Genomic DNA, 14,088 nt, shown 5'->3' on the forward strand with positions numbered 1-14,088 from the left:
AATAATACATGATTTATTTAGAAAATAGGAAATCACATGTGTAGGTTTATATTGAAAAATACTTTCAGCACGTCATAACTTTTGTAATGTTCAAAATTTATTTTAGGAATTAATGATGGTCCAATTTACTATTTCAAGACTATCATGTCCAAAATATCAAGTATTTTGGCAACATATTATTTTATCTTTCACAAAAAAAATTATTTAAGAACCGGATGGTAACGGATGCATTGTTTCAAAATTATGTGTAAACTAGAGAGAAGAACAATTGCCACATTTTTAGAAAATAAGGATCCACAAGTTCAAGTGGTAGAATACGAATATAAACTCTCGACTAGCTAAATGAAAATTACAATTTAATTCAACAAGTGGGGTTTTGAAAACTAGCTAGATATGACAACATGTAGGAAAAAATCCCTCTAAATAAATGTTGCCAATTAATCATCCAAGCATTGATCTCCCATGCTGTTCCTTAGATTCTTCACAAAATTCATCCCCAAAAGTACTCTTTACACACTTGAGAGGAAAAATAAAATAAATGGAGAATTGTGGATGAGTGTCACAGATTCTTTCGCATCCCCAGGAGGACCAATGATGCAACGGCGCGGGCCTTTTTTGTTTCAGCTCAAATATACACAATCTACCCAAATAAGAATATGTGAATCTTTTGATCAAAATTATTAGTTGTACATCTATACACCGTGCATCTTATCGAAAAAATTTAACGTCATCAAACTAAGCGGCACAAGGCTAGTTCTACCATGCATTGCTGATTTCTTTTCTTCCTTTCAGAAAAAAAGTGAGTCCCAACCTCTGCTGAAAGCGAACCATGCTGATTCCTTGGGAAGTCTCATGTACAAGTATGGCCTCCGAAGCTGCATCGTTACGGATGCAGATTCTCTGACGACTGACGATATGTGAGGCCACGAGCGTGTTCATGTGGACTAGCGGCTACCTTCACCTTGTCGAATTGGGGGGGTGTGATCCCTTTCTCCAGGTAATACGCCTTCTCCGCATCAGCCAATCTAGTGCGGAACATCCGCCATTCCAGATTGCAGCGCGCATTTACCTGTGGATTCACAGTCAAATTAAAACAGTACAGGAGCAGTGGTGGACAGATCAGAGCTCACGCTCTGAAAAAAAATTCATGAGATCAGCAGATACTGCCTTACCCCTTTCCATGGTGCTCGTCTATTAACAGCCTCTCCCTGTCAAAACATCGACATTACAGAATCAGGAGGCATTGTGTGGAATCAAGTCTTGTGAGCTGTAGCCTATTGTTGCCTATACCTATAGTCTATACCTGATTCCCAAGCGAGGGGATGGCTTGATGAACAACCCATTGAGCATCAACAACTCCAATCTTCTCATGAGCAGGCTGTTCAGTTGAAGAGACAAAGCAAAAGGGGCCCAGCTCAGCGAAACCTGTACGAATGGCTCGTAGTAGCATGAAACATGCGGAAAATTTAGCAAGCCGAAGATTCATCCAATACCTCCACTCACCTCCTAAGGGCAAGGTCCATACCCCACCCATGTACCAAGTCATTCTGCGCAACACCGTGTCTAAGCATCAGCATACCAGTTTAAACAAATTCATAAATTAGCATGTGTTGCATCACCCCACCTGAACCATGTACCATACACAGTGCCATGCATTTCTAGAAAACACGGTCGCCATGATTTCGACAAATCTGCATATCAGATTGAACATGAAGGCAGCAGATGTTGGGCAAAAGGAGACTAGCTATAATCTGGAACAAAAATTGGGACCCTATGCTGCGCATGGCAGTAGATAGATGGGGATCAGTGCACCAGCCTGGTCTCTCCTCGGTTTCTCTGAATGAAGCAAAATATTACATGAGAAACTAATATTGATGACACCTTTGTGGTATTAAGCATTGAGAACTAATATGGATTCAGCTTCACTTGTGAACTTCTTGATCACTTTGTCGTTTGGTCATACGCCATGCTGGTTCTTTCTAAGATTCCAAACCAGGCTGAGAAATTTCCAACCCGTGCTTCCTGACAAGCTCAATGTACCTGGAATGCAGCATCAATGTCTCATCCTACTCAACATGGACCCAAAAAAAAACAGAAACAATTATATGTTGCTTACGCCTCTGCGTTGAAATGCTCGACACCAAGATCCTCGTCCCAGATGAATATGTACTCATAACTGGAAACAACATCTGCATGAAGAAAACGTTTTGGGAACCACCTTATGAAACAATAGAAGTACACAATTTTAAATTCCTAGACAAATGTCTCATACAAACATATTAGGTCAGGATGTTGTTATAAAACCTACCATTTAGTCTGTTTCCCAGCACTAACATGGATGGCTCTTCTGGACCACTCAAATTCATTCCATTCAGTGGTGCGACCATCATAATGGAATAACATAATGTTGAAGTTATCTGAAAACTATATAAGAAAAGAATGATTACAATTTCATACGGAACAAAGTGACTACCATGTCTACTCGGATGCATGGAAAATTATTTTACATCATTATTATGGAGCTGATATGTCTCATGTACTCAGTTTAAGAAGCAGGTAAATGTGTGTAAGTAGTTACCTTCTTTACTGCAGCGTCAATATTTGCTTTTTGTGCGATGCCAACTGTAAAAGTAACAAGGTACCTCGGCTGGCTAGTAAGATCCTGACGTATGACCATATAATTTAGATTATAGATCACACATGAAAGGGGCTAAAAAGAAACAGAATCCATGGGTTACAGCAGAAACAACCACCAACCTCACTAGGTTCACCCCATGATCTTCGGGGATAAAGATCTGTTTCAGGCACAAGAATGCCTGGTGGAATTCTTTCAGCACCTTTTGGGTTTGTAGAAACATAAATCTGCAGGTAGTTATGTACAGGTTTTTAAAAGATATTGAAAATCAAGGTTAGTTCTTGAGCTAATTGCGTGACACATAGTGCAGGCACAACAATTGGGCGAAGGCAATGGCTGGTCTACCTTCTATAAGCAGAGCACCATATATTTACACCCTTGGCATATGTCTTGATCTTATTTTTTTTTACACAATGCATGAGGAAGAACTAACAACAAGGCATGAACTAAATATAAGAAAGTACCAGACACAGTAAAATCAGGGCCTAAGACAGTATATAACTGATATAACAAGATCAGAAATACCTTGGGAATTTCGTCATATTTTGAGTCAGAACTGTCCTTAAGACTATTTTCGGTTGTGATGACAGCACTACGATCTTCAATGTAGGGGATAACAGAGGAAGGGAGATCAAACTACTAAGGGCGGTAGATTAAGATCTTTTAACCTCTGAACACACAGCAGGATAAAACATGATGAAAAGGGGGGACAATTTACGTTGGTTATGTTAACTGCAGGGAAGGAGATCACAAACAGGTAACCCAACAAGACGCCAGCAACAGCAAACGTCGAAAATACGAGTTTCATGCCCTCGTTTGACCTTGGTGTGCCGCTGCTGCTGAAAGTTAAACAGATGCATTACAGCCGCTAGCTTGGAGCCATTGCGCAAAGGGCTGAAATTGCATACCTCGGGCCGACACCATTGGGAAGCTTCGCCATGGGAGGTGCCAATGTTTTCTGCAGAGAAAGAACAAGAAACCAGAGCTCCTTGATCGTGCCAACTGCCAAACGATTTATTGAGCAATGATGCCTTCATAGGCACAAATGCTTTTTTCTCAGCAGGTAAGCAGCTGATTATGAGGCGATGCTAATCGATGCTAGAGCTTACCGGTCAAACGAGACCAAAGGAAACCAGAAGGATCGGAGTAGGACTCCGGCCGGCGCAGCAGGGTGGGGGTGGATTCGGACAGGGAAGCGGCGGTGCGCCCGCAACAAAGGGGGCGGGGGGCCCGGGGGGGGGGGTGTTCATTGGTTTGTTTGACGACGGAGGGAACCGAGTTTATGCTTACTGTAGTTTGGACTCTTCCGGTAAATCTGGGCCATCCATTCCGTTAATTATGTGGTGTCATTGGAACGTCGTTATAGCAATGAACCGGTGATTGCCGGTTTTAGTTGGAAAGTGCACTTCCCAATTTTGCTGTCAGCTGCCTGTAATCTCTCCTACTAAAAAGAGGCTAAGGGACGTTTTTTTCGGTCGTCGTCCCTGGTGCAACCGTCGCCCCCCCTCACGCTAATCGTCCCGCCGCTACGAAATCTCGACCGCGTGTTTATCAGGGATCACCGCTCGCCCACCTCGCCCTCCCCGACATCCTCCACCTCGCCCGCCCCCAACGCCCTCCTCCTCTCCGACTCCTCCTCTGCCGTCGCTCTCCCTCCTCTCCGACTCCATCGCGACGCCGGGGTGTTCTCCCTCCTCCTCCTTCGCCTCTGCGTAGATCCTCCACCACCACCAACCGCAGCCCCCCTCTTCCATGCAGATCCTCCCTCCTTCCTCCTCTAGCCAGGGTTTTCATTACCGGAAAAAAAATTATCGGAGGTTACAGATAAACAGGATATATCGGATCAAATTCAATTTTTTTTAAATTTTTGGCAGAATTTCACTTGAAACTGCCTCTAATCCATTAATCCATTAGTTATCACTGATTGCATATAACACCAAAAGAATATTGCAATAAAGGAGCACATATGAAAGGTTCAGCATAGAATGTAACTAAGTGACACATATTACAGTCACATAGGCCATATTACAGTCCATTGGATAGCAAAGTATTGGCTGCCTCAGATATTAGCATGTTACAAAAGTTTGGAGTGCATTTAAGCTACAGCACAACCACACAAAATCCTGAACCAATGAAGCATGCCACATCTTTTCCGCGGAGTTGTACAGCCCTAAAATTAATTACATAGGAAATGTTTAAACTCTATTCATGAAATGAAATCACACTAAAGCAATGGTTATAAAGTTAGCAAAGGAAAGGGTCATCAAACCTTTTATAGTTCATTGATGCTCTTGAGAGTTGGCTTCTTTTTTCTAGTTGATCTTGGCCGTAGAGGAGCTGATTCCCCATGATTAGCACCTACAATGTGATCACATGTATTTATTTTTGTCACCAACCAATACAATTATAGAAAGCCTACTTGCAAAAGTATGCAATTGTAGTTTAGTCACCTGAGCTAAAACCATCTGATACACCTACATGAGCTCTAGTACCACCACTTCCTTCACCACCATCATTATCACCTTTGCAAGAAAAAATAATATTCCAAAGAACAAAATTTACATGATGTTAATAGGAAATCTAAACTAGAAAATTGAACTGAAACTCACCATCACCTTCATTGGAACTACTATCACCTGACTCAGCATAAATTGGGCTGCCTTGTTCATGAGAAGAATCAGATGCATAGTCCTCTATAACTTCTTCTTCTTCATCCCATTGCTTTCTCTTTTTCTTTTTTCTGCCATTTTTTCCCAAGCAAAGCTTCCTCTTGAATGCAGCCAGCTCTTCTATGTCCATTTGCAGACTTTCAATGAGAAAGCTGCTAGGTGTGTTCCAATCAAGATCATCATCATCGTATTCATCGAGAATTGGTGTGGAATCGCTCATTGAATTATTTAGCCAATCCATGATTGGGTTTTGTTCATCATAAAGGGCAACATCCATCATCATAGCACATGGATCAACATCTTTTTCTTGAAGGTTTTGAAAGTCAGCTTCGAATTGTTAGATCTGTAGCTTCAAGTTATAATGCACTTTCACCAACTTGTGCAGCTTATCAAAGCCTAATTTATTTCTTAATTTTGTGTGAACAAGAGCAAAGGTGCTCCAATTTCTTTCACATCCACTAGATGATACATATTGTGAGACAATGCGTCTTGCAATCTTTTGCAATGTAGGGCATTGCCCTCCATATGAACCCCACCACTCAACTGCAATTAATTAAAATAATAATAATATGCAACAACAGCACATAAAGTAAGTTTCTATACATTGTAACTTGCTGCACTAACAACTTGCAATAAATGATCCAGCAAAGAGCACATTGGATTATTTCACTAAGATTCTCTGCACTAGTAACTTGCCAAAATGATCCAAGAATAGTAGCACAAGATTTTCTGGTTTCAACTAAGGACACAAGGAGTAACTAGGCATAGATATGCTTGTTTCAACTAGTAACTAGGCATAGAAGTGCACCTGGACTGCTTTTGCAATGAAGTGCTGACCAACGAGCTTCTGGATCTCCAAATACACCCTTCTTTTCAATGAAACAAGAATATTGGTCAATTGCAGCAGCAGCCTCTGAAGTTAAAGTAGCCAGTTTCTTTATTGCTAAAGTTACAGCCAATTGACAACATGATTTTTTTGCATGGTTTGATCTGTATAGCTCTCCAGGGTCAAGTGCAGCAGCTACAAAGGAAAAAAAAATAAGAAAACAATATTAGAGACATGAAAAAATACACATGAATTGAACAAACTATTTGTCCAGTTGTTACCTGCAAGCACAAGTGTCTCATTAAGAAGATATCGTGTTCTCTTACTGATTACTTTGGCTGTTTTGTTAAGGAGATCTCTTTTTCCCTGTTCACCTTTTCTCAACTTAGCACATGTATCATTATATGCCTATATCATCTTTGGAAGTAAGCCGGATAGAGTAGCATTCTTTTGCCGGTCAACAAAGCGAAGAACAAAGAAGATGGGTCCAACAGCATTAAGCACCGATTCCATCTTATCCCACCAAACCCTATTTGTCAGGCAATCATATGCAAAGGCATGGTCTTGCTCATTTCTCCATTCACTGTTTTTCCACTAAGCAGAGACCATCAATGACTTCAACTTGTCCTGCGTATCCCAAAAACTCTGCAAGCACAAAAACACTGTGCCAAACCTAGTGGCATTCCACCGAATCAGCTCTCCACCAATCTTCTCCCTCATCATAGCATGAAGTCTATTATGGTTGTAGAAGAACCTACATATGCGCTTTGCGCTATCCACTACATATGCAACATCGTCAAATCTTCCTATATCCTTCAACATCAAATTAATAGTATGAGCAGCACATGGCTGCCAAGTAATGTGTGGATGTTCAGTAGTGAGCTGCTTGCATGCTTTTTTATAATTTGAACCATTATCCATCACAATCTGAACGACAAACTTAGCCCCAACTTCATCAACCACTACATCTCTAATCTTCTCATAAATAAATTCTGCATTTTGAACTTCTCCGGTTGCATTCACAGATTTATGAAAGAACATGCGACCATTGCAAAAAATCATAAAATTGATAATACACATCATTGTAGGGCCTGTCCATGAATCGCACATAATTGTAACCCCATAATGACTCCAATCTTCCTTAAAAGATTCCATATGAGCTTCCAAGTCATTATAGTTCATATCTAACAGTGGTCCATCTATATCTCTTCCTTTTGGGATAGGTAGTTCCTCAAGCTGTTGAGTCAATTTAACTGCAGCCCGAAAGTAGGGGTAGTCAGCTTTCCTACCAGGTAAGTCATTGGCATGAAACCACTTCGCCCAATCCTTCCAAAGCTTAAGCTTGGAATCCCCATCAAGCATAATATCCACTCGTGGTTGTGATGGTGCCCTACTACGTACCAAATCTATATCAAACGGACTGTTGTGGCCTGGGTAGAAAGAATGCAATGAACTTTGTTTACTCAAGCTACCACAGCTACTGCCACTGCCAGTGCCAACTGTCTTGCCGACATTTCCAGCTTCACTACTAGTTCCACTTGCTCTCCCAAAAGAAGACTTGGTATTTGCCCCTCCAAGATTGGATACCCCAGAACTACTAGCAGCCCGAATGACAATACCACCACCTCTTGCTCTACCATCACGAGTCAAGTTAAAATCCCTTAGCGACTCACTCACTACTAACTCATATTGTGCCTCTTCATCAAGGCTAGCAATAGCTGTTCTATAATCATGCTCTATGAGAGCCTTCTCAATATAGAGATGACTTTCCCTTGTATCCCTCTTCTTTTGTTTGCTTTTTGCTAATTCATCCAACAGTATGTCCCTAACTTCGCGTGGCACCTTAGAACATGGCTGCACATTACCTTGTAATCCACACAAGTGCTCCCTTAGACGGGTAACACCTCCGCTTTGCTGGCCTGTAGGACAGTAGCCACACTTCCATCCAAATTTACCAACTTGTGTCCCATGGCTCCATGTGTCTCTAATTTTTCCTTCCAATTCTATCCGTTTCCCTAAAAAAGAATGAGATCTATTGTTAAAAAAAATACACATATGGAGGGAACTTGGAAAAATGACATGTATTTTGTGTCAAACGAACCTGCTCTATCAACTACATATGTCTTGGACGACCCACCAGCTGCACTGCATACCTCGTCCCTATCTGGTATGGCCTTCTCTTTGCCCTTGCCACTGCCACGGCAATCCATTCTCTGCAGTATGTCCTTAGCATTAATTTCAATTAATATAAAAGAAAATAAAATCTGTGTATAATCTGTTCGTTAAAGAACAATCAGACAATATATTTTTACTAGTATGTGATCCAGCAAGTCGAAACCAATAAAATAAATCATCACTCAAGCAGCTAAAATGAAAAAGGAACTTTCATTACTCAACAATTCAACATTAATCTACTACATTCATGCACTCCAAAATTTCAATCACTTCTTACAAATTTTACACTACACATCATCACAAATAATGTTGCTTCACGGATAACCAATTGGTATTTAACACACAGATGCAGATCATATGGCTCAAAATAGAAATAAAGATGCTAGCTACAAATCAATTACTTTAGTTGAAAGGAGGAACCTTAATCGCTAGAGAAAATCAGGAGCCACTCACAGGGAATCTTTGCTTCAAGTTCGGCCGCTTGACGTTCTTCTCCAAGAGCTCCTCTCAGGGCCTTCAACACTGACAGGGAGCCAAGGCCAGGATTAGTAGTTGTTAAGCAGGAACACATACACATCATACTAGAAATTCAAATCAATATGACCCCATGGCACTCAAATCAGCAAACAGTAAAAGCTTGAGCATGCATCCTGAATATAGATGAAGAAATAAAGACATCATATATATCTGAGATAGAGCAGAGAAGGTTATCTTTCTCTACGTCCTGCAAATTAAATTCACTAGCACTGGAAGCACTTGTAGGAGGAGGAGGAGCCGAGGATGGCGGTGTGGTGGTCTATTGTGGTTCACCGGACGGCGACGGTTTGTCGTCCTCCTCCTTCTCGCCGGCGCCTCCTGATGTCCCTGCGCCCTCTGCGGTCACAATAGGAGGTGGCACGAAAGGAGGGGCGGCGGTGGCGCTCCTACGCTTGCGCTTCTTCTTCTCGTAGGGGACCTTGGCCTGCGCCTCCCGCACCTCGCGGAGCGGTGGAGGTAGATGCGCACGGTGCGGGCGGCGAAGGGGTTGGACTCGGGGCGGCCGCCGAACTCCTCGTACGCGGCGCGGAGGCGGCCGATGAGAGTGTCGAGGCTGCCCCAGGCCTGGCGCAGCGGGCACGCGCAGGGCGCCGGCGGGTTGGGCTGGCCGAACCGCCGAAGTAGGCGCAGCCCTCCGCAGCCTGGAGGCCGGACCGCGGAGGGGCGGAGGGTGGGGGTTTGGAGGAAGAAGGAACAAGCGCCGCCGACGCCGCGAGCCTGTGCCTGGAGGCTGGAGGGTGGGGGATTTTAGGGTTTTGATGGGCTAGAAAGGTAAATGGGCCGGCGTGGGTAAATTTTGGACCACGGTGGCGCGCGCGGGAAAGGCCGAAATTTTTAGCCGGTATGGGAAAAAATCGGACCCCACCGATAAACGAGAAATATCGGAAAAATCGGTAAAAATCGGCCGATAAAAAAAACTCTGCCTCTAGCTCACCCTCACCCTCCCCCGAGGCGCGAGCCGCGGGCGAGAGACTCCCGAGCCGCCCGCACCCCCTCCTATGCTGCGCTGCCGGGGCGCGATCCGCGGGCCTGCGCGCTCGGCACCCCCTTCCTCCGCCGCGCATCCAAGGCACGAGCCACGGGCGGCCTGCGTCGCCCTCTTCCTGCGACATCCCGTTCTCCGCCAGCAGGTCGTGCCGCGAACAGACCGCCGCCTGCTCCTTGCCGGGCAAATTCCGGCCGCCACGGTGCCCCTCCTCCATGGGTAAGAGGTAAAACGGAACACCCTCGATGTCTCCTCTCTCTGTTCCCCCGCTCCCCGCGCTCTCCCATGGACTAAATCGCTGGAATTTTTGTCAACCCAAGTCATGGTTGACTTGTTGTCAATTGTTTCTGCTAAATAAAATGGAATTATCTGATGCCATATGTGTGCTCTTCTGGTCCATTTGCAGTGTTTTCTGCGGTTTCAGGCTCGAATTGTCGATGGAAAAGGAGCAGAACAAATGTAGGTTAAATCCTTTCTTTGATTGCACGCTTTCCACTATATGGTACATAGTTGAATTAATAGTAGGCAATGTTTCAGTTACATTTGAATTATGTTAGTTTCAGTCAACTTATTGTTTATATGTTCAATTGTGCCATGCTTATGAGATGTGCACTGCAACAAGTTGGGTTTCTTTTTGCACTAGTATGCATTTGGCTTCTTTGCATAAGTGCAATAGACCTCTACAATTTCAACCATTGGGACCACTATGTCTATCAAGTCCTCTCCCCATACTACATGTATCAATTTCTCAAGAAGACTCAAATTGGTGGCTGGATGTTAATGGGTGGAATCTTTCTATGTGTAACAGGTACAGATATGCTGTGCTGCTATTGCCTACTGTTTGGTTGTGGCCCTACTTGAATTGAAATGTCATAAGGCTGACACCTAGCTTTTTCTATTATTGTTGAAACTTTTGTGCTCTGAAGCTATGTATGCAGATCTTGGACACTTCTCACAATCATCAATTCAGGTATGAGATGAGTCTGTTACAACTTACAAGAACATGATGCATGTTTTGTACGAAATGGGAAAGTTGCTCTTCGTTGTACTATTTCTACATATCATGAGCATTGCCCCTCTGACAGGCAATGCAATTGTTGTGTATCTTTAATGCCAATTTGGACCTTCAAATTCACCTTTTTCCCATATGTTCTTTATTATACGACTTCATCTTTTATGGCTAGCTACTATGCAGCAGTTTAATCTTTTACCATTGATTAAAAGGAGCACTGAACATAAGCATTGATATATGATAGTTTGATATATATGATTGAATAATTTATTGTGACTTGGATTGCTTGATTGATTAAAGTTGGACCGCTCATTTGCAGGATGTTGCCAACTGCATCCGCCCTCTCCGGTTCCACCACAAGTGTGTATCTATAGGAACATGTTGATATTCTTCTTGTGTGCCAAACTCTTAGAATAAGCTTTGCGTCAGATTTTGCTTTTGGAGAATGCCGGAGACAGGCAAAGCTCTGCAATCATATCCCTATTACTTTGGGTTTTAGTTTTTTTCCCCTTCATGATTATGAATATGATGGCTTATTACGTATTTTTCATGCATTCATGCCTTGTAGATCACAAATGGGGGGCGCGTGTTTCTCTACACAACTCATTGATGGTGATGGGGTCTTCAATGTCTCCAAATTGGAGAACTTCATGAAGGAAGTTAGATTGGGTGCATGCAGGCTCTCGTATGCTATTGTATCAATAATGGGCCCGCAAAGTAGTGGTATGCGGTCTCTTTTTTTTCCATTGTTTCGACTCTGTTTACTTGATATTTCCGTTTGTCTGATTTCACCATCTTCCTCTTTTTCTTTCAGGGAAAAGTACACTTCTGAATCATCTTTTGGCCCCAATGTTAGGGAGACGGATGCTTTCAAAGGAAGGTGTGCTACTATTCCTATATATTTGTCACTAAACTTTCTGGGTTGTAGTTCTGTGTGTTCTTGTGTAATTTAATTAGTATTTCTTTACATGTTCAGGTCACAGACTACCAAAGGTATATGGTTGGAGTTGGTGAAGGCTAAAAACATTGAACCATGCACCCTTGTAATGGACTTGGAAGGAACTGATGGAAGAGAGAGGGGAGAGGTAATATAAATGAGCATACCTCCAATTTGGAAGTGGTTTGAATGTGTTTCTACTAGGTCACAGAAACCAAACCATACACTTGTTATTGCTGCAGCAGGATGAGAGCCTGGGGATTGGGTTGAATGCAATTGTGAAAAACATCAAAGGGGAACTTGACTAGCGTGCTACACCAGAGGTGGTGAAGTCCTGCTTTGCTTATTTCTCTATTTTTTTAATTGATGAAAAGTTGTTGAAGGCTTCTGAAATCCCTGCTCTGCTCTGAATGATGCAAAACATTGTAGTTTCCAGTAAAATTGATTATTTTTATATTTTAAATGTCTTATGGTCCTGCACACTAGCTACCTATTTGTTAAAATCTTGCTATGAGTATTGCGTTGTGCGAGCGTGGTGAGTTAGCACCGCAACAGCCAACAACTGGTATCACTTAATTAGTGCCTCCTTTCATAATCATTCTTGAATTAGTGCCTCCTGCCCTCCTTTCATACTCTAATATGACCTTCCTGCTACACAAATCATATTGGATGAGTTGCAGGTTTACCTTCTTGAAAAAAGCCACAGCTGACAGCGATCATTGACTCCACGAGCAGCCATAGCCTGGGGAATTTTTACTGGTTTATCTGGTGCCATGTCTCGAAGTGCACTTACCATTTTGTAGGTGTGAATTGTTCATTGTTGGTCCTCAACATTGGTGTTAATCTGAGCACTTTGGTTTGTATAAGAAGGCACAAAATAAGTTGTTTCATTTACTATGTTAATTAAGAAATTGCTCTAACTATTGCAGAGAATTTGGTCCATAATCTAAAATTATATATCCATCTTTATATTTTTGTCTGGTCTCCTTACTGTATAAAGGTTAACCGATTGGGTTTGAAAGGATTAAAGGGTGTATAAGAGGAACCTGCAAAAAAAAGTATATTTCTTAGATTTAGACTGTGGCATTTATGACATGTATTATTTGAGGAAATTAGTCACATGCTTATTCCTTTGTCAGGTTGAGATAAAGAATTTACAAATGCAAAGTTCTCATTTTTATATGCCAAATTAGGGATGGCAACGGGTAAAACCCGTGCGGATATTAACTTTGTATATCCGTATCCGCGAACCGAAATCCGCACCCGCGCCCGCAACCCGCCACGGGCACGAAACGACGCCCGTATCCGCTATCCGCGGATACCCGCGTACCCGCGGGCATGCCCGTGTACCCGCAAATTTTAGAAAATTAAGCACATATTACATTTCAATAGGAAGTAAACATCATATATGGGACAAAATGCTCTTTACAGCTATAGTTTCAGGTTTGAAGCATTACAGAAGTAGTTTACAGCTATAGTTACAGAAGTAATTAAAGCATTACTTTGAGATCTCATTTTGATGGGACAATTCTGAATGATGCTATTTACAGTTAATTTACAGCTATAGTATATATTTCATCAAATACAAAATTCAGATGGTATTGAATATGAATCCAAGGAATTCAGATAGCAATATCATAGAGAAACCGCAACCACCGACCCACACCGCCACACGACGAAGCGACCAAACGACCACCACAACAAAAAAACCACCAACGAGACCACCACGGCTCCAGCAACCAAGAGACACCCTGCACATTGAAACACCCTGTTAGTAATTAAATTATGTCGATACTATCATTTTCTTTATGATGTCTAATTGTCCAATGTTTTTTATGGTTCTTTTTAGTGATATGGCAGTAAGATATTAATGGCTCCAGGGGTTTTTTCTTCTGAATTTTCATTGACAGGTTAATGGTGTATGTATGCTTCTGAGCTGCCATGCAGAGATACTGCTATCTCTTGAATTCATCCACTGCCAGCTTTATCCTGCTGTCATGGATAAAATTTGCGTGGCTGTTTTGCAAAAGGGATCTCAAAGCCATGGAATCAAACAATTACGTATTATATCATCCCGTATTTGTGAAACCAGGTCTCTGACCATCTCTTCTGGTCTGTTAAATTTTCTATCATCTGCCAAGTAAGCACTGCATGGGGTATTGACCACTTATGTGTTTCTGAGCTAAGTCATCATTGCAACTTATATGCATTTGTTGTATGGATACTTAATGCAGTTCATTGGCAGTAAAGATAAATGATGTCTACTATAAAATCTAACATGTGCCATAACCATGACCTATGAAATTGATATT

The 14,088-nt window shown here is 42.2% G+C and overlaps 1 protein-coding gene, 1 long non-coding RNA gene and 2 pseudogenes across 2 annotated transcripts; 2 read left to right on the forward strand and 2 right to left on the reverse strand.

The window, feature by feature from the left end:
* Window positions 1-883: 883 nt before the first annotated feature.
* On the reverse strand, window positions 884-3,575 carry LOC112900562 (annotated as a pseudogene).
* A 1,502-nt stretch (window positions 3,576-5,077) lies between these two features.
* Window positions 5,078-6,739, reverse strand: LOC112900563 (annotated as a pseudogene).
* Window positions 6,740-9,879: 3,140 nt separating this feature from the next.
* Window positions 9,880-11,853, forward strand: LOC112900564. Its single transcript, XM_025969412.1, has 6 exons — window positions 9,880-10,286; window positions 10,754-10,797; window positions 11,159-11,199; window positions 11,408-11,562; window positions 11,654-11,719; window positions 11,816-11,853. Exons 1-6 carry the CDS (start codon window positions 10,073-10,075, stop codon window positions 11,851-11,853), a joined length of 558 nt encoding a protein of 185 aa, XP_025825197.1. The 5' UTR covers window positions 9,880-10,072.
* Window positions 11,851-12,627, forward strand: LOC112899068. Its single transcript, XR_003229974.1, has 3 exons — window positions 11,851-11,924; window positions 12,019-12,102; window positions 12,457-12,627. It is a non-coding gene; the product is annotated as an uncharacterized LOC112899068 (long non-coding RNA).
* Window positions 12,628-14,088: the final 1,461 nt, after the last annotated feature.

Source organism: Panicum hallii, chromosome 7 (genome assembly GCF_002211085.1).
Source record: "Panicum hallii strain FIL2 chromosome 7, PHallii_v3.1, whole genome shotgun sequence".
Lineage (NCBI taxonomy): Eukaryota > Viridiplantae > Streptophyta > Magnoliopsida > Poales > Poaceae > Panicum > Panicum hallii.

What these genes read in the sequence shown, in the direction of transcription:
- LOC112900564 (XM_025969412.1), top strand. Translation starts at nt 10,073, where the DNA reads ATGTCTCCTCTCTCTGTTCCCCCGCTCCCCGCGCTCTCCCATGGACTA. An exon ending in CCTCTCCGGTTCCACCACAA is followed by an intron (nt 11,200 to 11,407) that starts GTGTGTATCTAT and finishes CATGCCTTGTAG; the next exon opens with ATCACAAATGGGGGGCGCGT. An exon ending in AATGGGCCCGCAAAGTAGTG is followed by an intron (nt 11,563 to 11,653) that starts GTATGCGGTCTC and finishes TTTTTCTTTCAG; the next exon opens with GGAAAAGTACACTTCTGAAT.